The sequence below is a fragment of the Tympanuchus pallidicinctus genome, unplaced genomic scaffold (genome assembly GCF_026119805.1).
Source record: "Tympanuchus pallidicinctus isolate F22 unplaced genomic scaffold, pur_lepc_1.0 scaffold1, whole genome shotgun sequence".
Taxonomy (NCBI): Eukaryota; Metazoa; Chordata; class Aves; order Galliformes; family Phasianidae; genus Tympanuchus; species Tympanuchus pallidicinctus.
In genome coordinates, this window is record NW_026294618.1 from 93,142,638 (window position 1) to 93,165,667 (window position 23,030).

The window sequence follows — 23,030 nt, forward strand, 5'->3', positions numbered from 1 at the left end:
AGAAGATTAAAAAATACCAAGGGAGATAGTCGGTACTCTGCAGGTTGGAGGGGGTAATTTGGTTTCTTCTTGTAAAGTTTCCAACCCCAGCGTGGTGGAAATTGTTTAGGAAGGAGCTAGCGAGGTCACCCAGCTGCTGCTTCCTCTCCATTTATTCTCAAAGCAGAGATCAGCAAACACGGCTGTTCTCTCTGTAAGCGTTGAGCATCAGGGGAAAATCCCGACTCTTGTTTGAGAGAAAAGCAGCAGACGAAAAGGAATGTAGTGTTTTTACATGTGTTTTCACATGTAGGTAACTACAGATTGTGCATAGAGTCCCAACAGGTGCCTTTCTTGATCAGATTGGATTTCCTTCAAAGTCACTACTGGGCAAAAACCCCCAAGCATCTTCAGTTTTAATTATCGTTTCGTTTCAACCCCTGCGGCTTTTTGTGTTGCTTTTTTCTCTTTCCTCATTTGTTTCATTGTCGCTAGTTTAATTGTCCTCCTAAGGACTAAGCCGCCCGCCCCCAGGATCCGTCCCCTCAGGCGATAACGGCCGTAACCGCCGTCGCCACAGCAACCGCCGCTTCCCGCCCTGCCCTCCGGCGCCCGCCGCCGCCCCGTGCGCATGCGCGCCGCCTGAGGGCCGCGGGCGGAGAGGGGAGTGGAGGGCTGGCGCGTGCGCGGCGCGGAGCGGCGGTTTGGCGGAGCCGTTGGGATGTCGCGTTACGGCCGCTATGGAGGCGGTGAGCTCCCGGGGCGGTGCGAGGCGGCGGGGAATGCAGTCGGCTGGGATCCGTGGGACGGGGGAGGTACCGAGGAGAGCCGAGCCATCGGCGAGGGAGCGAAGGAAGGAGGGGAAGAGGAGAGGCGAGGCGAAGCGAAGCGGCCGCGACCGCCGCCGCCGCCATTTTGCGTCAGCGGCCGAGGGAAGGGGGGGAGGCAGCGCGTGCCGCCGCCGTGCTGAGGGCGGGAGGGAGCGGGCGGCGCGGACAAGATGGCGGCCCCGGCACTGACCCAGCGCTTCCCTGCGCAGAGACCAAGGTGTACGTGGGGAACCTGGGCACGGGCGCGGGCAAAGGCGAGCTGGAGAGAGCCTTCAGCTACTATGGGCCGCTGAGAACCGTGTGGATCGCCAGGAACCCGCCGGGGTTCGCCTTCGTGGAGTTCGAAGACCCGAGGGATGCTGAAGATGCTGTCCGTGGACTCGATGGGAAGTACGTGAGCGTTCCAGGTGTTGGCAGGGGTTACGGTCGTTTTTTAGACTGGAGAGAGAATCAGGGTCTGGTCACTGGTTCTTCTCCTTTTTGTAGTTCTGCCATAAGCAGCAGCGGCTAACTTGGGGGAATCGTGGACTTGTTGCAGGGTGATCTGTGGCTCCAGGGTTCGAGTGGAAGTGTCGACGGGCATGCCCCGTCGCTCCCGTTACGACAGGCCTCCTGCGCGGCGCCCCTTCGACCCCAACGACAGATGCTATGAGTGTGGTGAGAAAGGCCACTATGCCTACGACTGCCATCGCTACAGCCGCCGGAGGAGGAGCAGGTATGGGCGGGATGGAGCGGCGGGGTTGCTTCGCCAGTTCACTTTGTGTAGCGCTTCTTAGCAAAGAACAGAATGTTACACCAGTTTTCTTTAAACTTTAACTCTAGATTAAATGTATAGGTGTATATTACGTTATGTTGATATTTCTATCAAATGTTGCTATCTTAATAATCAACCTGGTCAAAACCTTTCAGGTTTCTTCGTTTGAGTCAGTCGCCTTGATTCAGAATGTCACGAGCCTTAAGATTTCATGCTGAGGCGCCTTGCAAATCCGACACTTAAGATCCTCCTAGACCTTGAGGTGATCAGCATAAGAGGCCAGATCCCCTCGAGCCATCTCCACCTAGCTCGACCTTATTCTTTAAGGGCAGAAAATTTGAGACGGTGACCGCCGTAACAGTAAATTTGGCTTTCAATTGGGGCCCCCCCCTCCGGTTTAGAAAGAGGAACACCAGATTGACCACATTCCCAGCTAGAAAAATCTTCTTGCGTCAATCAAGCCTCACCCTGGCTCATTGGGCTGTCAGTTTGATCGTCGTTAGATTGAAGAGAACACCTAGATGCAGCGATCGGCTATAGATACTTCTAGATCGTCTAGATCTGCTAGACCTTGGGCCAAAGAGGGTCGACCTGCAAACTTGCAAGGTTTATTTTAAATACGCATTACAGTATTTTTTTATTCTAATGTAATTCTGCAATGTAATTCAGCTTTTAACATTTTTCTAGGTAGTAAAAATGCTCAAGACAAGTAGGCCCAGGCATTTTTTCCAACTGACAGATGCTAGTTATTTAGTTGTCTGAAAATTCTGACTTCAGCAGGGCCTCACGAGCACTGTTGGCTGAGGCTGTTTTCTGATACGTGTTTTCTCTAACCTAAACCCAGGTCCCGGTCTCGATCCCGCTCCAGGTCCCGAGGAAGAAGGTATTCTCGCTCACGCAGTCGAAGTCGTGGTAGGAGGTATGCTTATGTTTGCTTCTTCTTGTTTCTTTGTTTGGCTTAGAATTTTTTATGCAACTGAACAACTTTATTTGACTTTTCCGCAGGTCCAGGTCTGCTTCCTATCGTAGGTCGCGGTCAGTTTCACCTCGTAGGTCTAGATCTGTTTCTCCACGCCGGTCCCGCTCGGGTTCCTTGAAGAGATCAAGGTAATCATTTCTTAGAAGTTTTCGGCTTTGTGTTTGTTCCTGTTTCAGAAACTTGTAGAAGCATTCTTTGCCTGATAATTCTAGTTAAATTCATAATAATCCTTTTAGTTTTTGAGAATGTAGAGAGCTGCATATCCCATGTTGAATTTTGATGCCTAAAATGTCAAACGATCATGCAGGATTTATATTTCAATGTATAGATGTTATGTAGTGCTGTAACTGTCTTTGATGATGTTTTTCTTTTTAGGTCAAGATCGAGATCAAGGTCGAGATCCAGATCTGTTACGTGGCCCCGAAGCAGGTAGGTTACATAGCTGAGGGTTACGAAGTAAAGTTAGTTGAGGCTGTTGAGGTTTTCTGTCAGATGTTAAAATTTTCAGGAAAAAGCACGTGTTCCCTTTAGTAACTCAGGGTTCTGAAGCTTCTATAGACTAGTGCAGAACACTGTACTTTCTCTTGTTTGGTCTGTTAAGTTTGTTGGCGTGTGTGTGTGTGTGTGTGTGTGTGTGTGTGTGTGTGTGTGTCTAACACGCCGGTGATATCTTGGTATTTATGGTGGTCGGAAGTACTGTTTTCATTAATTTGCATTATTTGTTGTCTAACATAGCAAAGGTAGAATTTATTATTTATTTTTTTTCATTTGCTTTATGTAAATGAAGAAACTCTGGATTCTTCCAGATACGAGTCAGAAATTAGGGTGCCCTTCTGATAGCGTGTGTATAATGCATGTAACCTGGAAAGTGCTGTAGGACTTTTTAGTGCAGTTACAGCTGTTTCCAGCTGTCTTGTGTACTTGTCCATTCATTCACAAGTGTCACTTTGCAGTAGCTGAATTAAGTGTGTGATAAACACTACAGCAAGTTATTTTGTACTATCCAATGTACCTTTAGAATGATACCAGATTTGAGAGAAATACAGGATGTCTTTAATTCTCCGTAATGTTGTGGTTATTGTTTCCATGCTAAGTGAGCATAGTGCATGTTGTGAGCTTGTCAGATATGTGGCTGGCATGGGTGACCTGGATGTCTTCAGGTAGCTGCTTTGTTCAGTGGAGACTGCTCTTTGCCACCCTGTTCCTTGGTCTGCTGTTCTGCTTTAAAGACTGCTCTTAGACATAAGAAACACAATAGGCATTGGTGAAGAGACAAAACAAAAAAAGGAATCTTCAGCTGGATTAACAGATGTGGATTCTTCTGAGGATGAAGATTTCATTATTAAAAGGTGGTATAGAGGCTTTTATGAGGAGTGGTATGGAGAGCTGTACATAGTTCCTAGGGAAAGAAGAGATGGAGACCAGAAGATGGCTCAGTTAAGAGCAAAAAATCATACAGGCTTTTCAGAACCTAGTGAAAAGAGAAGGGAATTTGCCTGAGGTAGCAGAATGATGCTTTTGCATTGATCAAATGCACTTTTTCTCTCCCTCTTGCTAAAATCTGTTGAATCTTAATACCAGTTGTTGCAACGTGATTTAACTGTGGCTCGTCACTGTTCACTGAGTATGATGAGCAGGAAGTAGCTAAGGTCAGCGGGCTCTCAAGGGGAAAATTCTGTTGATGCTATTATTATTATTTTATTTTTTTAGTACCAGGATTGTTTTCTGCATTGTAAAGGATGCTCCTCAAACTCTGCATTGTGACACATTTCTTAGTAATTTAGTGATTGAGGTGGAGGAAATTTCATACACAGAAGTATAAGGAAAAGGCAAAACTTTGATGTTCAATCTGTAATGAAGTCATTGTTAAATTTATACGTCAGGCAGTTGAAAGACAGGTTGTTTTTTTTCTTGAAGAATCAAAGGAATGCAAGACACCCAGAGACAGACTCTTGATTCATAGGGAAGAAAGTCTGAAGAAAGTATTGCGTGATGCTTGCTGGACTGACAGCATCAAAGAGTACAGTTGGAAGCAGTCATGGAAAGCCATGGATAGGGAAATAGAACACTTCCTTTGGGAACTTAGAAATTTCACTTCTTGTAAGTGATGTTAGTGTTCTGATGCAGCAGTTTTATCTCCGAAGGGCTGGAAAAGACTTACAGCCTTTTCACAATGCTTAAATTTGACAGATCTGAAAGAATATTTTTGTCAGGTGCATACGAAAGATGAAGTACACTAAGAAGACATTTGTAGGAGTGTACTGCCCGCAGCAGTTTCAGCTGTAGTGGTAGCTGTTGCTCAAGGCTAATAGTACTCGCAAGTTTAAAGTCTGGTGTTTTATGAGCTGTGTGAAGATACTGGTCTGAACTTGGGTGGTTGATGTGTTTCCTGCCTCTTGCACCAGCATGCATAAATTGTTGGCCTGGGACCAAAGTCCAGAGTAACACGTACAGCATCTGTTGGAAAGCGTTCTTCTGAAAGATAGTTAACTGAAGCCCTGTGAGTTTCCAGCATTCTGTCTGCATTCAGCATGATGGTTCTTCTATATTTAGTGTAAACCTTGCTGTCTCAGATGTGGTGATATGCATGCCACTGGCTTTCTTGCTGAGCTGTTTTTACTTCTTGTTGTAGGTCTAGGTCCCATGGCAGATCTAAATCTGGCACGCCGGCTAAGAGGTGAGCATGCAGTGACGTCTATAATTTAGTGTTGTTCTCATGTGATTAACAAAGCCTCTGGTCCTCTAGAGGAAAAAAAAGCCCCCAAAACATGAGTGTCTTAATTAATCCATTTCAGATATGACAGTGATTATAAAATTTCCTCTACAGACAGGCCTTTGTAATATGTTCTTTATCTGTCTTATTGTTCCTAATAGCTCTTTGCAGTTTCTAGTTCAGTACTGTTTTGCTTGCTTGTTTTGTTCTCAGTTCTGTTTTATTCTTCCAACCATCAGAGAAAAGGTTATATTAATGCTGCTGAATTGAAGGAATCTATGTTTTTTTTTCCCCTCTTAATGCCTCACCTGTACAATCCCTTCTTTTCCTGTTTTCTTCAGTTAAGATGGTTGCATAAACGCTGTCTCCATACTAAACAAATGGAGAATCCCCTCAATGTGAAAGCTGATGGGAAAGCTTTGTCATCTTCAAGAGCTTCTGCCTAGAATCCCATAATAATTCCACTGCTCTGCTGCTGTGGTTGTTTTCATGTTTGTTGGTTGTTTTACTGGGGGGTGCGTGTGTGTATTTTAACTGTATACTGCAATGAGTGTGTTCTGTTTTGACAGTCGATCAAAGTCCCGATCACCATCTCCAAAGAGAAGGTATGTTGGTCTCTTGGTCTCTGCTGGTAACACATACTGTAGGACTGGCATTTTAGTATCTGTCTGCTGAGGAGTGTGACTGCTGCCTGTAGGAAAATACTGGGGAGATATTTTTCTGAGATCTCTTTGCCAGAGATAACATGACTGTGGTTTGATGTGTGGTGATACAGATGCGAAAATAAGAAGTTCCTCAGTGTGCCGTTAGATGCCTTGCCTTTGGCTGCTCCTGTGTTAACTAGGAGTTCACTGGTTCTTTACTGCACAGAGACTTTCTGCTGGTGAGCTTGAAACACAGAATAAATGTGGGATGCAGCACTGAGTCTCATTAAATGCTGCAGTAGGTCTGTGAAGGTAGAGTGGAGTAACCTGTAACAGTTGGGAAGGGAAGATTGAGTCTGATTTTACTGCTGTTGCTTATAGTTTTTTTTTTTTCCCCCCCCAAAAAATGCTGGTAAATAATTCCATCTGTGGGCATACATATAGTGACAGAATAGGCTGCTATATTTTAAAATTATTTTTACATACTTTTAGAACTTCTGTTAGACTGTTTACATAGATTGATTGTGATAGGACAAGGGGGAATGGTTTTAAACTAAGACGTGAGGTTTCAGCTGGATATTAGGCTTTTCACACAGAGGGTGGTGGCACACTGGAACAGGTTGCCCAAGGAGGCTGTGGATGCCCCATGCCTGGAGGCATTCAAGGCCAGGCTGGATGTGGCTCTGGGCAGCCTGGTCTGCTGGTTGGCAACCCTGCACACAGCAGGGGGGTTGAAACTGTGTGATCGTTGTGGTTCTTTTCAACCCACGCCATTCTTTTTTTTTAAAGTATAATAATTCTTTTTAAAGCTTCACTATTAGTTCTAACTTCACAGTTGCACAAATGAATTTTGTGGGAATTGAACAAATGCTTTTTATATCTAAGTGATCACCATGACAGGTTTTGGCATCTTGCTGCATAATGATGTATCCTGCCTTCTGTGAGAGCCACTACCAGTTGTACAGTTCAGATGACTTCACGATCACCTCATTTAAATTGCAGTACAATAATAACAATATAATTAATACAATTATACACATACAATAAAATAGGAAAATGCAGAGGAGGTTAAAGTAAAAAATAAATGTATTGTCTCATCATTAGCCTACTTATGTTGTCAACAGTAATTGGTTATTTTATCTAGGAAAAAAAAGAGAAAAAACAGTGCCTGAAGGGTTACAGAGTAGTGCAGGTACCCTCCTGATCTTCCCATGTTTGTGAATCCCAGATCACTGCTGAAATATTAACTGCAGATTCTTTTCCTTCCAGTCGTTCGCCATCAGGAAGCCCTCAAAGAAGCGCAAGCCCTGAAAGAATGGATTAAAGTTATGAATTTAACCTTTTAGGAAGAAAGTTATTTTGCTTACATTATTATAAGGGATTTTGTGGTGTCTTTGTAAATGTAAGAATGTAGATAGAAGAGTATATCAATTGAAATTTGGCATGATCTGGGTCTTCTGAGTTAGTCACACCAATAGACTAGCACAGGTCTCTTTTTATTGTATGAATTAACTTCCTGTGATATGAAAATGTGGGACTTTTTTATTGGCACATTGAAATAAAATGTGTATTTTTAACTAAAACTTCTCTGTAGTAACCCTGCTGCTTCTGTTAACGTGGGGGTAACTCTAGCTGTGTGCCATGTAACGTGGATGGGTGATGGCTAAGGGGAGAATGACTAATAGCGTCCTCTCAAACTGGTCACACTTACTGTTGGATCATCTGAAGGAAGGATCGCCTCCTGCTTTCTTTCAGGGCAGAACTTATCTCCTCTGCAGATGGTGAAAACTTTGCATATGCTTTTTTAATCCCTTTATGCCTTTAATGGGCATTTGTTTGTTGCACTGATCTAATAAGCACTGCAGTTGTAATCTGCGATTCCAAGAATCAAACAATAAGTTTTTGTTCAAACACTTATTTTAAGTGAATACATCTGCAGAAACATCCAGACATACAGCAATGACAATGTGAGCGCTTCCTCGACTTGTTGCATTTTCAGTTATTTCAGCTACTCGTATGAGGCAGACTTCAAATGTCTCAAAGCGTGTTTTCCTTCTCTGGGGGAAGAGGTAAGGTGGTCTGACCTACTTTCTGAGGGTGCATGTGCTCAGGAGGCAAAAGGAAGTGTTATGAGGCTTTCTGCTTTTGGCCTGAACTTTCCTCCTCAAGTGAAAGACTCACGGCTGACCCCAGGAAATCAAACCTGCTGCATAGAATGGGTATGGCCTTAAAGCAGCCCGAATCCTGGAGACGGTTGTGTTAATGAAGCTAATTTCTTGCAGCATCTGCACCACCTGCAGGTTTAATGATTCGTATATAGTTCTGTCACTCTGTACTTGTCCTCATTCTGTAGTAAAGAATTGCATGATGCAGCACTTTGTTGAAACAGATCACAGGACTGGAAACAGCGTTAGACTGAGCAAACAAATGGTTGGAGGGGAAAAAAGCCGACATACTTTATTCATCTATTTTTTCATAATGTGATGGGAGAGCTACCAGAAACATGCCAGTTTTGGTGGTAAAGGAAAGTGAAGAACTAAAACAAATTTCTGCCCAAAGCACTGAAGTGGAAAAGTGTTTGGGCTGCTGAGATCTCTAATGGCAGATTGCTTTCATTATGTACATCGTAACAGAGCTTCTTCAATGCAAGAGGGTGACAAAATTAACTACACTCACTCCTTTGGTAACCCATGGGTTTGGGGTGGGTTTTTTTTCTTCTGTTGTTTTTGTTTGTTTGTTTCTTAATCTGGTTTCCTGTTAATAACAAGTTTGTGGCACTTTGAGCAAGTAGTGCAGATGCTGAACATACTGTTGTGTTACTGCAGCGTTTGGCCTTTATCCATCATCCTGATATGCTTGGTGTCCATGTGGACACCGCCATGGTGCTTAGCAGTGAGACCCAGTGTTTCATTGGCCAGGTGCAGTGATCTGTATTTTAGCAATATTTATAACGTTCTTCCAGAGGAACGATGGGGTGGCATAAAATGCTGCCCTGGAATGAAATACCTGAAGCCTGTGACTTGTGCTTGGAATGCTTGTTGGTTGTGTACTGCCTGCCCAGCTCATAGCACACCTGCTGCTCTGGAATTTGATAGGCTTTTTCCTCTTCTGTACTCATGAGGTAAACCTACTCCCTAATAAACCTGCAGACTGACACGACAGCTGTACTGGTACCTGTTTTTCAGTACCCAGAGACACCACGGAAGATGGATCCCTGTGCATGCTGTCGGGGCAGCTTTACTGGCTACTGTGGCCTGATGCAAAGGACAGGAAGCACTGCAGAGAGGTGTGAAGGGGCAGCTACAAATCCCATGCCCAAAATAGAGTACGCTACTAGGGTGTTTGCTGCCGCTCTGGGCTCGAGTCATTCTCAGGGTTCCTGCTTCATTCCTGTAGCCAGGGTATGTGGAAGATGCTCTTGTGCAGTTATTGCTGTTGGCGTCAAAATAGGAGTTAAGCCAGAGGAGCTGGCAGTGAGCCAGTATAATTCCAGCACTCCTTCCCTCCACAGGCTGTGTGTGTGTGTGTGCGAGCAGGACACTTCTGTCAGCTGTGATTGCAGGGCGCCCTTGGGTTAGTTGACCTTGAGTTATGGGGCAATTCTGCACAGCTGAGTAATGCAACAGCCAGCACCTCTAGTGCTGTTCTGGGACTAGCTGATGCTCTGAAATGGCTGCTGAGCCATATCTCCATCAGTCCCCTGCTGTAGGTTGAGCTCTGGTAGGCTGTGTCCCTAAATGCTGTTTTCAGAGCAATTTTCAGTGGAACAAGGCCTGTTGTGCAGCAGTGAGGCTGGGGAGAGGATGAGGGCAGTGTAGAGACAGGAGAGCAGTGGAGTTAAAGTATAAACAATGCAGACAGAAAGAAGAAAGCTTCCAAGTGGGTTCTGGGGCAATGCTTCCAACTGCAGTGCTTCCAAGTGGGACCTGCAGGGTTTTTGAGGGAGCCTGCTGGAGATGCTTACCTCCTTCCTGCAGCAGGAACTGGCCTCTCTCCTCAGGCAGTGCCAAAGCACAGCCAGGTGGTGTGGTTGTATTCCTCCCCGGGCAGGAGCAGAGGACAGGGGAAGTGAGGCTGCAGAGGGGCAATGAGCACTGCTGAGCATGGTGGCACCAGGGAGGACCGTGTGCCCACGGCCTTCCTGGTGCAGAACCCCAGGGCATCTCCCCACCATGGGCATTTCTTACAGCTCTTCAAACAGACCCAGAAGCCACAGGCTCTTAGTGGCTCACCTTGTTCACAGCATCGGGCCAGTTTTGGGTTTCCAGACAGAACGCTGAGTGCTTGGGGTAGATGGCAGCACCTTTGCCCTTCAGGGAGCCATCCAGGTTGTTCCCAGTGTAGAACTGGAGGCCAGGCTGGGTGGTGTGAACCTCCATGGTCCTGCCGCTGGGCGGGTGGTGAGCCCTGCAGAGAAAATGCTGTGGGTGGGCGAGTGGATGCTGGTGCTTCAGGGGCACCCTCAGGGCTGCCAGCCTTACCTGGCCACGAGGTGCCGAGTCTGCCCCAGCGGCAGGCAGAAGTTGTGATCGAAGCCATCCAGGTGGAACTGCTTCAGGTGCTTCCCCAACTGCACCGGCTGACGGAGGTCAAAGCCAGTGCCCTGCACGGCAGCCACCTCCCCTAGGCCAGGAGAGCAGCAGCATCAATGCTTGCATCCAGTGCCCCGCGCACCAGAAGCTGTGCCGGGCTGAGGCACCACCACAGCTTCAGCCTCTGCTCCCTGTGGCTCTGCACTGGTTCTGTTCTGCAAACCCTGAAAACCATCAGGCTCCCTATGACAAGCAGTGAATTTGTGTGGCTTCTGAGCCTAAGAGAAACGCTTTTACAGCTGCAGAGCAGCAAAACACCTTGAGGGAAAAAGAAAAAAAGCCATGTTGATTATGGCACTGATGTAAAATACAGCACCACTGCACCTGAGCAGTCTGTGCTTAATAGCTGTACAAACCTCATCTTTGCCTCTGGGGCTAAAACCATACGCAGTTTTATCAGCCTCAAGGGCTAAGGTTACGCAAAGCTTTGAGTGAGTGCTGCAAAAAGCTGGGGAGAGAGCTAGCTGCAATTAAGATGCAAAAGCAATTAATTACCCTCCAGGACAGTTGTTATTGAGTGTAACCTGCCAGTGCCCTGATGGAATCAGCAGGGAGAAGCAGGGCAGTGGGTTTGCTACAGCATGTAGTTTTTCCCCAGCTTAGCAACGTGCCAGGCTGAGCAAAAGCTGCTGCAACTTGGAAGCCCCACTCTTCCAGGTGCAAGCTGGTGCATGCATGCACAGTGGTAAACGCAGGCATAACATTACTTCTATCAGGCACCTGAGGTAAAAAACTTTCTTGTCTGCTTTGTTTTTTAAGCTTATTTTGTCTCAGTCAGATGTTTCTTTTTTCCTTTTTGTGAAATAATGCTTCCAATTCCTAAAAGCAATCTATTCCAACATCAAGCCTGGTGTGAGATCTGTTCTGCACTGAAGTTGGCTCTTGCTGCAGCTCAGGGCAGTTGCTTGCACAGCTCAACAGGAGGGTGCTCGAGTGGGCACCAGGAATGCACGCTCTGCCTCAGCTTGCTTGGATTGTTTAACTTGGAGGCAGGATCTTTCATAGGGAGAAACAGTGATGGGAAAAACAAGCCAACAACAAAAAAAACCAACAACTAGGAAGCTCTGTTTTCCCCGTTTCACCCCCAAATCAAGATGGAGTACAAGAAGTTGCCAGTCTGCTTCTATGCTCTGAGGCCAGAGGAGACAGCAATGTCACCCTCATTGAATTAACCTGCTTAGCATGCAAAATGCGTTGTCTTCCTTCACAAGCTTTCCTCTTTCTGATCGTTAGACAGGAAAGAAAAGCACTGGGTTTGTGTGCTCAGGCTCCCAGCCAGCAGTGCTAGCCCCCTGTCCTTTTGTAGAGATGGGTGGATGGATCATCTTGTGTAGGAGGGGCAATGCCAGGATCCTGGGCAGCAAGAACTCTCCTGCTTGGGCATGATCTTGTGGAAACATGATTTGTGGAAGTAAGACCGCGTTATTCCATAGAACATCCCAGTGTAGGAGTATGGTAAAGCCAAGCTCTGTACAAACCCCTGTCTGTGAAACTCTCCCTGCTATGTGTCACTCACCAGTTGGTATCTTGGTGTCATCCACAGGTAGGTAGGAATCCGCTTCAATAGAAATCTCATGGTCATAGATATCAGGCGAGCCCTATGGGAGGAAGGGAAATGCTGGGATTCCTGCAAGGGTCTTCAAACACCCAGGTGTGGTGATGCTGCAGCTGATCTTGTAGTGCCTGTGGGGCATCCTGGGCTTTTCCCACCTTGTCCTCATTAGAGGACAAGTTGCCAGCATGGGTGAAAGGCAAAGGCTGTGGGGGACCTCTTCCATGGGACTATCAGCCTGAACTTGCACCATGCCAAGCATTAACACTGCCAGCTGGCTAGCCTAAATATGCCAGCATATAGTAGCAGTCAAAAAGGGGGAGGAAGCAAGCATGGTGGGAAGAGCAGCCTGTGCTCCTGCTCATGCTCCTCTTCCTCCCTGGCAGCCTCAGGGATACTGGCAAGGGACTCACTGGGCAGGAAGAGGAACAAAGTCGAAGCTAAACCTGCACGTTACTATCTAACCTGAGCAGTAGTTTCATGCCCAAAGGTCTCCTGTTCCTCTGGAAATACACCTGAGCTGCATTCCATAGGTGTTGATATTGCTATATGGCTAGGAGGACAATCTGAGAGTAAGCTAATTACTGCACTGCCATTTTTAGGGCAATATCGTGAGCAGACCTGCAGAGAAAATCTGGAATGTTTCTCACTAAAGCTTTCACAGGTCTCTGTTACACATTTTCCCTTCCTGTGCCCTCTGCCTAGGAATATTTAATTGCCCAGGTCCTCTTCTTCCAAACCAAGTTATAAATACAAAGGTGCAGGAGACCAAAGTGCAGCTGCAATGCAGTGCCAATCACTGTGGGTCTGCTCTGCATGCCCCACTGTTCAACTCTGGCCATGTCACATTCCTTCTCCATTATGTTGTTTCTCCTCCTATTTTGACCTGGATCTTTATCTGCTACACTGGCTGGTCTCAGCTGCAGCCTTCAGACAAGGGTTTCAGTACCTTGTCTCAAAGAGACTCACAGAGGCCAGCCAAAAATACCAGTCTATCACTAGGAGATGCCAATTCTGCACCTCCTGTGTAATCTTTCCAAGGGTCCACAACCAGCAGAGGGCAAAACTACCCAACCGCAAACAAAAGGAGGGGTAATATTAATTACTGGGTGGCTGTGTTCACAAAGCACTGGAATAATGCAGCCTTCCTTGAGGTCTATGTGAGGTCTTTTGCAGCTTGTAGGCTGGGACACCATTGCTTTGTCCCCACAAGTCACCACCTTTTTGAGTTTCCTTTTCTCCTTTGCTGAAAATACTCCTCCTATGCTAGATGCTGGGAATGTCCTGAAGCAGTCAGTGCTAGCCTCCCTTACCCATTCTCCTGCCAGCAGGATCTGACAGCTGAGGCCACCATGCTGGTCCCAACGATGCCACGCAAAGCCTTTCCCAGTGGGAGCCTGGGCTTCTTCACTCCTACGTGGACCCCTCTATGGAGTTGGGTCTCCCCATACCTACCTGCCCTGCCAGGTTAAAGTACGCATGGTTGGTCAGGCTGATGGGTGTCTTCTTGCTGGTCTGGGCTCGATAGTTGATAGCCAGCTCACTGCCATTGAGCGTGTAGGTGACCCAGACCTTCAGCTCACCGGGGTAGCCCTCCTCACCGTCAGGGCTGAGCCGGTAGAAGCAGACACCGTTTGGGAGGATCTGGGGGCTCCAGAGAACCTGCAAGGACAATGTGTTAGTGCTCCTCTCTCCTTCCCCAGGCTGGGATGAAGCTGGGGACAAAAGGCACACAGGGAAGCGTGCACTGAAACAAAGGTTTCTGTTGATCATCTTCTCTGCTCTTTCTCCTAGGAAAAAAAGAAAAAAGAAAAAAAATACAAAATAACAACACAACATCCTCTTACTGGGGAAAAAAAAAAAGTGGGAATTGGTGGAAAACACAAACATTAACCTGCTGGCTTTAGGTGACCAAGAAAACAAGTTTTTCCGTGAGTAACTGAAGAAAGGAGGCAGTTTGCTATGGTGGGGCATCAATTCCGGAACTCTGTTACTCCATGCCTCAGAGGGCCTGGGCTGTGATTGATTTTTACTTTGCAGTTGGATCTATCCCCCCTCCTGTGGATCTTTTGGTAGGCAACATCAGCTCATCAGGCTGCTGCCTTTCCTGGACTAACTCAGGGCTGGCTTTTAGGGTGCTGGTAGCAATGTAAAATATAAACTGTGCTAAGATAAGTGGTATCTGATGGGTAGCACTGAGTCCTTGGAGATTTGCAGCTAAGAGATAGATGTTTCTGTCAAAGAAGACAGATCTAGAGGCAGGAGCTGGATCATGCCACTGGAGTGACTGCTTTCATGTCTTGTGCAGAGATCACAACTGGAGAGGACTCATCAAAATGCAACATTTCACCAAGGTTGCCAAATATGATAACCAGGCTGTGGATCCTGCACCAAGTACAGCTTCAGTTCCCACTGCCGTGGGATTCTAGTTTAATATTTTGAGTTTCTGCTTAAGTTCACCTGAGGAAATCTATTTATGGTCAGTTAGCATGTATATATTTTTAAAGCTAGGAAAGTTATTTTTCTGAAGTTTTCCAGTTCCCCAGCAACATGATTAAGTATCACCACCACAAGGCTGCAAGCTTCCATGTCATCAAGCCCTGTGTTGATCACTGAGGTCTGTGAGATTATGAAAAAATTGAGATCACCAAGATAGTCACAGCCAAGAGCTATCACATCTTGTTTGTGTCAGGTCTGACCACAGACCTCGCATGGTGGCTTTCACCTGGCTGAAAGGCATCCACGGGGAGTCCATGGGTGTCTGATGCCAGGTCACAGAGATTAATCTAATCATGCTGTGTTACTGGTGCTGCCCAACAGTGACATTTTTCCAGACTCTCTGATTCTTGCTTCATCAGGCTGGATGTTCTCTCACAAAACAAACATTAACTAAGGAAAGCATCTGCACCAGCATGTTTGCATAAGTTCCTTTGGGAAGCGAAAGATCAGCTCCTGCTGCTTACACACGCATTCAATTTGACACAGCCTAGGGCTTGAGGAAAGCAGTGACCTCTTGAATCTATTGTGAAATCAGTAGCATGGCCAGCAAGGCCTTTAAGAAAGCAGCCCTTCTACTGACAGATTCTGCTTCTCTTACTACTGACAGAGCACAGGTGGCACACAGACCTCTGAATCAGCTCCTGGGAGAATATAGAAGGGTTCAAAGGCAGTAGGAGGTGATTTTGTATGGGAAGGACAGAAGGGCAGGCTGAGGAATGGAAGGGGCAGTCTTCTCCAGGGCTCCTGCAGTTGGAAGGCTCTACTGCAGCCTGGTGCACAGCAGCATACAGAGCTTCAAGGCAACATCCTTGAAACCACAGGTGTGGATGTATCACTGTGGATCAGTGTTGCCACAGTGGAACAACGTGTGGCACCTGAGGATAACACAAGCCACCCAGGCAAAGCCAAGTACTTTGTGGCTGCTGAAACACCAAAATCTTGTCTTCCTCTCATCCCTGCATGTGCAGCATTTTCAGGGAGCTGAACCAACTCAGTAACCACCAGAAAGTCCTGCAGGGTCAGGATGGAAGACATCATATCTCTTTGCCATGACCCTGGAGGCTGTGTGCTGAAAGCCATGGAACCCACCAGCCCAACATTCACCTTGTCAAAGCCCTTGGCTCCTCCATGCAGTGAGTTGGGCCCATTATTAAGGAATAGCTGATACTCTTTTCCATCCATGGTGAACTTCCCTTTGGCAATCCTGTTGGCAACACGACCTACCACAGCTCCAAAGAAGGGGTGCTTCCTCGTGTAGCCTGCATAGAGAAAAAGCAGTGTTCTGTTACGTGGAAGGACCAGGGAAGGACAGGCAGTCTCCGGGTGTGCTTGTGGACTCAGAGATTTCCCTCTCGACTTCCTTCCAGTGCAGGGGGCTGCAGTCCTGGTGTTGCACAGGGCACACAGCTGGCCAGTTCTGCACATGACCTTATTGCTCTCTTCCCATATCTGAAGGGTGCTTACAGTGGGAGTGGGGTTGGTCTCTTCTCACAGGTGACAGGTGACAGGACAAGGGGAAATGGCCTCAAGTTCTGCCAGGGTAAGTTTAGGTTGGATATTAGGAAACACTTCTTCATAGAAAGGGTTGTTAAGCACTGGAATAGGCTCTCCAGGGAGGTGGTTGAGTCACCATCTCTGGATGTGTTTAAAAACCACTTGGATGTGGTGCTCAGGAACATGATTTAGTGGAGGGTTGTTAGAGTTAGGGTAGTATAGTTAGGTCGTGGTTGGATTTTATGATCTTTAAGGACTTTTCCTGAGTGATTCTATGATTCTATATGGGTGCGGCACTGAGGGACATGGTTTAGTGCTAAGCCTCGGTAAGTTGGGCTGATGGTTGGACTTGGTGATCCTGAAGTTACTTGCCAACCTAGATGATTCTGTGTTTCTATGTTCTTTGACTGAAACAGCTCAGGGAGAGACCTGCAATGTTTACAGATTTGCAGAAAAGCTCAATGAGGGCAAACTTGTTAGAGGGGCACATTGCAACACGGGGCCACCAGTGTCCCCACACCCACTGCTAAGCCCAGGACAGGGAGCACGAATTGCACTTAAACAATCCATTAATTGCAGGTGCCTTCAGGAGCGGATCACAGATAGGAGCAATCAAGTAACCTGTCTGATTTCTTTTTTTTTTTTTTTTTTTCTCTCTTTTATTTATTCATTTATTTTTTAAGGAAACAGATTAAGACCCACCTTCGAGCGTGTCAAAGCCCAGGACAATGTCTGCAAATTGCTTGGCCCTGTCTCTTGTCTCCAGTGCGGCGATTATGCACCCAAAGGACAGGATTTCCACTCTGACGCTGTCTGACTGCAGCACAAATTTCTCCACCTCCCCTCCTCCATCCTCCGGGGGCATGTGCCCGAAAATCTCTCTCTTCACCTCTGCCATCTCTCCCAAGCCCCGTCCTTGCGAAGCTGCTGGGAAGGAAGTCCAGCAGGAAGTGAGGGCAGCTGGGAGTGGAGCAACGAGGGTTATGGAGAGCAGAGTTCTAAAAATCACATGATTGCCTCCGGCGTGGCAGAGCTGGGAGGAGTTACACCGTGCAGTCGCTGCCTGGCAGGCTTAGGAGCGTGCTGAGGGAAAAATGAGTTTTTGGAGGTGCGTGCCCCTGGCCCGGGCTCCATTACACACTACATTTTGAAACAGCTGCTTCCAGTTGCCATGGGGAAGCAACCTCAGTGTGCAGGAGAACCCCAGGAATATGAAAGTAATCTGTGCATGCATTCTTCTGAGCACCTGTTTTCAGATTATTTGGGGGGGGGGAAGGGGGGAGAGGGGAGGAGGGAATCCAGTCTCTAAATATTTATCTCCAGCAAAGGCTTCCCTCCAGGCAACACTGCACACAGCTTCCAAACTGCCCACAAAACAAAGCCTCCACGGGGCGGTTGTGCAACCTGCACTTTGTCAGTGCTGCCTTTCTGCCTGCAGTAAAACACAGGCTGCTGTATTCAGGTGCTTCCTTCCGCACCCTTATGGCCCCGACATCTAAGACCGTGCAGGTGCAAGGGTGATACCACGAACAAATCTGCTCGTGAGCCCTGCACCAGATTTTCAAGCTGGTGGGTAAATCAGAAGAGACATCAGCCTGCACAAAGACACATATTACATGAAAGAGCAACAGGGTGAGCAGTCTTCAGTGTTTGAGCAAGGCAGTTCCAAGAGCCTGGCTTTGATGCCTGCAGGATTGCTCACGGATGTCCCATGCCTGTATCCTTCTTGCCTCTGGCAGATGGCGATGTAGGCAGCTGCAGTAGATCTTCTCAGTCGCTCTTATTTTATAGAAGAAGTATGTTTCATGGCTGCACAGAGTTTTGCCTATATTGAGGGTCAAATATAAGATCTTTTCATTTTTCCCCTTTTGCTTCTAGTAAGAAAAATGTGGCACCAGGCCTGGACATATCTGACAGTGGCAGCCAGGCATTTCCACAGCTGATGAGCATTCACAAAAAGCTGTTCCACATCTCCTAGGCTTTGGGTTCACCTCTCTCTTACAGTAGTGACCACAACAGCTATTCCTCTGCCTCGAGGCTCTTGCAAACAGGTGGGGCAGTGCATTGTCTGTTTTCTCCTCTTTCTCCTCACTTTCATCACAGTTATCACACCAGCCTTTTGCAAGCCAACAAATGCCCAAACGCTGGGCACCAAGGATTTGATGGTGGAGTCCCCATCTATAGAAATAGTCAAGAGATGTGCTGCTGAGGGAAGTGGTTTGGTGATGGGACTTGCTGGATCAGGTTGGTGATTTGGCTTTAGTGATCTTGAAATCTTTTCCAACCCAGATGATTCTGCTATTCCATGATTTATCAGCTCCATCACTGTAAGCGGCCCTGCAGGCTGACATAGGCATGACATGAAGGCAGGCTGTGTGCATGGTCCAGCTTCTCTAATCCGGGCAAGAGGCTTCAGTTGCAAAGGAGAACTGGAAATTCAGATTTGGAGTAAATGGTCCCTTATTTCCCCAACCAAAACCCTAGCAAAAATGCATACCTTAAAAAAGGGTGGTTTTTTTTTTTTTGTGTGTGTGTGTGTGTGTAAGGGAGCCATTTACTGCACCATGCATTCTCAGGAAATGGATTTGTTATGAGAAAAATTACAGATATTTCCCTGAGATCAGCAGGTTGGAAATTCCAGGTGCCTGCAGGGAAGCTGCAATGTTCCAAGGCAGAAATGAAGCATCACTTTACACATGATTGTGCCGTTCCCTTAGGATTCCTTTAGTTTTGTGCTTTTTTAAGATGTTTTGGCTTTTGTTTGTTTATTTGTTTTTAATCCAAAATAAAGTGACTTTGCTTAATATGTGACAGTTAACGAGAAGAAAAAGGCATTTCCATACCCAAATTACAAGCTCCCTTCTTACAAACACTGTCAAAATGAAGCTCAAGAAAAGATTTAGCACTTTTGACGCAAACTTTAGCATCAGTTTTGTACCACAAATCTGAAACAATAAAAAAAAACATTCTCCATATGACTTTTGCAAGCAACAGCAGAGGAGGAGATCTCATAGAGCTCTCATTTTGCAGACACCTATTTGTAATGAGGAGAAGCTGTGGCGGTGTGGTTCTAGGGGAGCTGAAACAGGGAACACAGCCAAGCCAAGATGACCACATGAAGACCAATAACCCCATTACTGACAGTACACACACTCAGCTGGCACTGCCATGCACTTGCCAGGTCTGACTCTCCGCACAGCAAAAAATCATCCCTGGGACACAGTTATTTATCCTATTGCATGTTTCCCTTGATGGCCACTGGAAGCTCTTTGGACATGGAGGCTGTTTCTTATCTAGTGCCATGCAGTACCTGCTGCCCAAGATCCTGTTTTGGTCACTCCTGAGATGCTTCTGTAACAGGCTGCATTACTACACTTCCTTCCATATTTCTGACTTTAGTTTAGCTGTGGCTTTCAGCTTATGTGGGATCCAGAGCAAGACTTTGGGACTCGGCAATGAAAAAATCCTCATGGACAGCTCAGGTTATTGCTGACATTCCTTTTTTGCTGGTAACAACAGCAGTGAACGCTGCAGACGGAGACGAGCTCTGCTGGGGCTGATGGCTGCATAGACACAGCAGAGAATGCAAACATCACTTGTTACACCTCCCAGCATTACAAGCCTGTAATTAAATCCCTTTTCTTTGACAAACTTTGTGTAAGCTGGTGGAGCTGAGCCAACACTGGAGCTGCAGGGAGGTTGCATCTGTGGGCAGAACAAAAGGGGAGACATCCCCTCCTCCATCTTATTGCCTATTTGTCAAGTGCATCTTCAGCTCTGCTGGGTGCTTCACCACACACAGCCTTAAAATGGAGCCTGCACTGCTTTGTGCTTCATCTCTTCTGGGGCAAACACACCGAGCCATTGATTAGGTTATTTTAGGATTGTGGCTTGCTGTTGCTCTGGCGGTCGTTCATCAGCAGCCAGCTACACGTGTTTCAGAAAGCTCTTCAAAAAAACACAGCCACCCAAGAGCACTCCTCACACAGCACGTTTCAGATGTGCCTTTGTGCACGAGCTGTTTGTGCCTCAGCAGTAGCTGAAGAGCCATTCGGATGTGCCGGTTGCTATAGAAATTACTTTCCTTGGGAGCTAAAATAATAGCTTGCAGCTCTTGCAACTTGCTGTTGTGTGGGCTGCCTGGAACCAGAGACACTTCCATGTAGCACTGGGGGCTGGGGAGCATTCTTGCATACTCTGAGACAGATTTTCCTTTCTCTGTGCTCATGCAGCCACTTTTGAATTTAAGCTTTGCAGAGGATGTGTCACAGCTCTAAAGGTTCAGAAATAAAAGCTGCCTATGAAATGGCAGGATGGCCTTGCGGCTGAGGTTTCTGATGGGGGTGAAGAAGATTTGGGTTCCGTTTCCATTTCTGCTTCTGAAAGTTGAGGCTATGGGACTGCTCACACTGAGACAACTTTTAGTGCAGGAGACACTGCATAGCAACTTGTGGGGGCTTACAGGTCTTTAGAAGTACCTAAGCGACTCAAGCAGGAAGGCGACAAGCAGGTCAGCTTGGCTTCATTCCTCATTTTTTCACTGGTGAAAGTACTGGGGGGAAGTAGATGCTCCATGGACCCACAGCTCTGCAGAAGTTAGTGGGTCTATAGATAGTTCTGGGCTCCAGGCCTGATTTGCACAGCAGCTCTTGCTATCTGCCCAGGAGACAGAGGAGGGGCAGGAGAAAGAGGCATGAGAAACACTTGGATGCACCTGTGTCAAGAAGCAGGGGCATGGTGGTCAGGTTTGTGACTCGTGGCACACAGCCTACGTAGGGTCCCATCAGCTGCAGCCAGCACTAGTTTGCTTTTGCAGATGGGGAGCAGCAAAACAGTAAGAGAAGGAGGCAGGAGGGCATAGGATGAAAGGAGAGAGAAAACAAACAGGGAAAGTATTTTGTATCACAGCACAAACCCTGTGCTGTCCTAGAAAATTCGCTCTCAGATGTGTGCATGACTGCATTGGCAACTGGCAGGGAGATGCCAAATGGAGATAAAAGAACTGCAGACTCTGCTGAAGGCAGCAAGCTCAATCAGTTCCTGTCTGAGCAGCAGCAACATACATAGGTGCAGGGAGGAGGGTGTTTGGGGAAACCACAGGACAAAACCGGGCCTTCGGATGTGAGGCAGCTGTACTTGGCTTAGAGGCAGCTAGTGATAAGAACTTGTTTCACACATGTAGACATGTGGATTTACCTCCTTCCAAATTTAGATGTAGCATGCACCTAAGTTCTGTGCCTGCTCAGTTTTGCTGGAGTTGTATCAGGGGAAAGCTGACTTTGTATATCTACCCACTATGACTTCATGAGCCTGATTTCTCCACCTCCACCACAAAACTGTCATCTTCAGCTGCCAGCAGCAGCAGCCATTTCACTGGCATTTTCCCTTCCTTGCGAAATCGAAACAACAGAAGCAATACTTGCAAAGTCAACTGCTTCTGTTGAGACAAAATCCGTGCACGGCTGTGTTGCTTTGGGAGTCTGGGAAGATCAATACAATCACACTATAGGGAAGTTACAACAGATTCAAGCATGGCTATTGCCGCTAGCAAGGTAAAATGGTTCAAAACATTTTGTTGGGATTTAGTCAGAAGAAAATTCTTTGCAGTGGGGGCAACATTTTAAGGTTAATCAATAACTGGAGCCTAATGTTCCAGTTAAGTTTTCATCATCAAAGGGCAAGACACAAACCACATAACATCATTAAATGTCTGTTTTAGAAATGTGTATCCTTTCTGGTAGATCTTCACAGGAGCTTACTGAACAATGATTCTGGGAAACAACCCATTTCACAAATTGAACACTGCTCGTTTTTGGGAACTGTTGCCTAAGATAAATCTAGTGTTGTGACGTCTTCTGCATTGGAGACTGCAACACTCAGGAGCAAAGAATATTTCCAGACTCTCTGTCTTTGAAACAGAGTAGCCGTTTTAGGAGGAGAATGACACTTCTGGTGCCTGGATTGCCCGCAGCTGGCCATTTAGCTGCCCACAGATAGCCATTTAGAGCCAGGCTTTGCTGAAGACAGGAATTGTGTCCACTCGATGGGTGAGCTGCTTGTTCAGTCTGCAGGAGAAGCTGCTCTGAGAGTATTTTGGGCAAGAAGCTCTGCAAGGAGATTTCCTAGATCAGTAAGGCAGCCACACCTCTGCTGCCCTGCTTAGCTAATCCAGAGACCTGGAGAGCCCCATTGCAAAGAGAGTCCGTGGGGTGGATGCTTTGAGGCACAGACAGCATACTTCTATTGGTGTTGGAGTTGCCAATCTCTTCTGGGTATGCTGACAGATGGGCAACTCAACAGCAAGAGGAAAAGATTTCAGAACTGCAGTTATTTCCTGAAACTGTCCAGAAGAAGCAAAAGTAGAAAACCCTTCCCAGATGAGGATGTGAAAGTTCCATTACAGTGTCTTGGAGAACATTCAGTATCTCATATTTATGCAGAGAAAGGTGATCTTAAGTAGTGAGAGGAAGTACTGAAGAGGCAGAATTGTTTCACTGTTCATCCAAGACAGAATGCTGGCAACCAGGGAAACAGTAACGGTGGAAATCAGACAAACATAAACAGGCAAGAGCTGTGACCCCAGAACTTTCATCTTTGGTGTTGCTGCGCTAGCATACATGCCAAGACAACAAAATAAAAAGTGTGTAAAGTCAAAAACGTAAGTAATATGAAATAACAAGATACAAACGCAAACTTATTTTGCCCCCCTCCATGCTTATCTTGTTGTGATAAAGGCTTGTTTTCATCAAGGTCTCTCAGCCCACCTTGGTGCATTGGACAGGCTACAAGCAAGAGCTCTATCTTTGCCCTCCTCCTACTTGCACAAGAGCCCCAGCAATCCCTGCAGTGCTCTCCTTAACTCTTCCACTGGTGCAAGACTGACTTGTGTTCTTCTCAGTATTTTTCACTACCACTGGGAAGTGTGTTGCTGCCATGAAAGGTGAACAGGTGCTGGGACCTCCTGTGGAGGGAGGAAGACAGCTTTTGGCCAGGT

The 23,030-nt window shown here is 46.7% G+C and overlaps 2 protein-coding genes across 3 annotated transcripts; one reads left to right on the forward strand and one right to left on the reverse strand.

The window, feature by feature from the left end:
• The first annotated feature begins 596 nt into the window (after positions 1-596).
• Positions 597-7,482, forward strand: SRSF7 (serine and arginine rich splicing factor 7). Of its 2 annotated transcripts, none has more exons than XM_052679691.1 (9): positions 597-728; positions 1,019-1,199; positions 1,348-1,524; positions 2,408-2,482; positions 2,569-2,670; positions 2,918-2,971; positions 5,175-5,219; positions 5,825-5,860; positions 7,169-7,482. In XM_052679691.1, exons 1-9 carry the CDS (start codon positions 701-703, stop codon positions 7,221-7,223), a joined length of 753 nt encoding a protein of 250 aa, XP_052535651.1. In that variant the 5' UTR covers positions 597-700; the 3' UTR covers positions 7,224-7,482. The 2 variants fall into 2 exon arrangements, with proteins under 2 accessions (XP_052535651.1, XP_052535661.1); XM_052679701.1 differs by having other exon boundaries at positions 2,924-2,971.
• Positions 6,970-17,010, reverse strand: GALM (galactose mutarotase). The gene is made up of 8 exons (XM_052679678.1): positions 16,739-17,010; positions 15,647-15,801; positions 13,499-13,705; positions 12,008-12,089; positions 10,381-10,522; positions 10,132-10,306; positions 9,864-9,973; positions 6,970-7,206 (listed from the first exon to the last, which is right to left on the reverse strand). Exons 1-7 carry the CDS (start codon positions 16,932-16,934, stop codon positions 9,896-9,898), a joined length of 1,035 nt encoding a protein of 344 aa, XP_052535638.1. The 5' UTR covers positions 16,935-17,010; the 3' UTR covers positions 6,970-7,206; positions 9,864-9,895.
• Positions 17,011-23,030: the final 6,020 nt, after the last annotated feature.

Bases quoted from the DNA above. Each gene is read 5' to 3' on its own strand.
- SRSF7 (XM_052679691.1), top strand. From the start codon at position 701: ATGTCGCGTTACGGCCGCTATGGAGGCG. The intron at 2,483-2,568 runs GTATGCTTATGT...ACTTTTCCGCAG, and splicing joins AGTCGAAGTCGTGGTAGGAG to GTCCAGGTCTGCTTCCTATC. The intron at 2,972-5,174 runs GTAGGTTACATA...TTCTTGTTGTAG, and splicing joins GTTACGTGGCCCCGAAGCAG to GTCTAGGTCCCATGGCAGAT.
- GALM (XM_052679678.1), bottom strand. From the start codon at position 16,934: ATGGCAGAGGTGAAGAGAGAGATTTTCGGGCACATGCCCCCGGAGGAT. The intron at 15,802-16,738 runs GTGGGTCTTAAT...TTCTCTATGCAG, and splicing joins GGGCTTTGACACGCTCGAAG to GCTACACGAGGAAGCACCCC. The intron at 10,523-12,007 runs GTGAGTGACACA...CTCCTGGCCTAG, and splicing joins TGACACCAAGATACCAACTG to GGGAGGTGGCTGCCGTGCAG.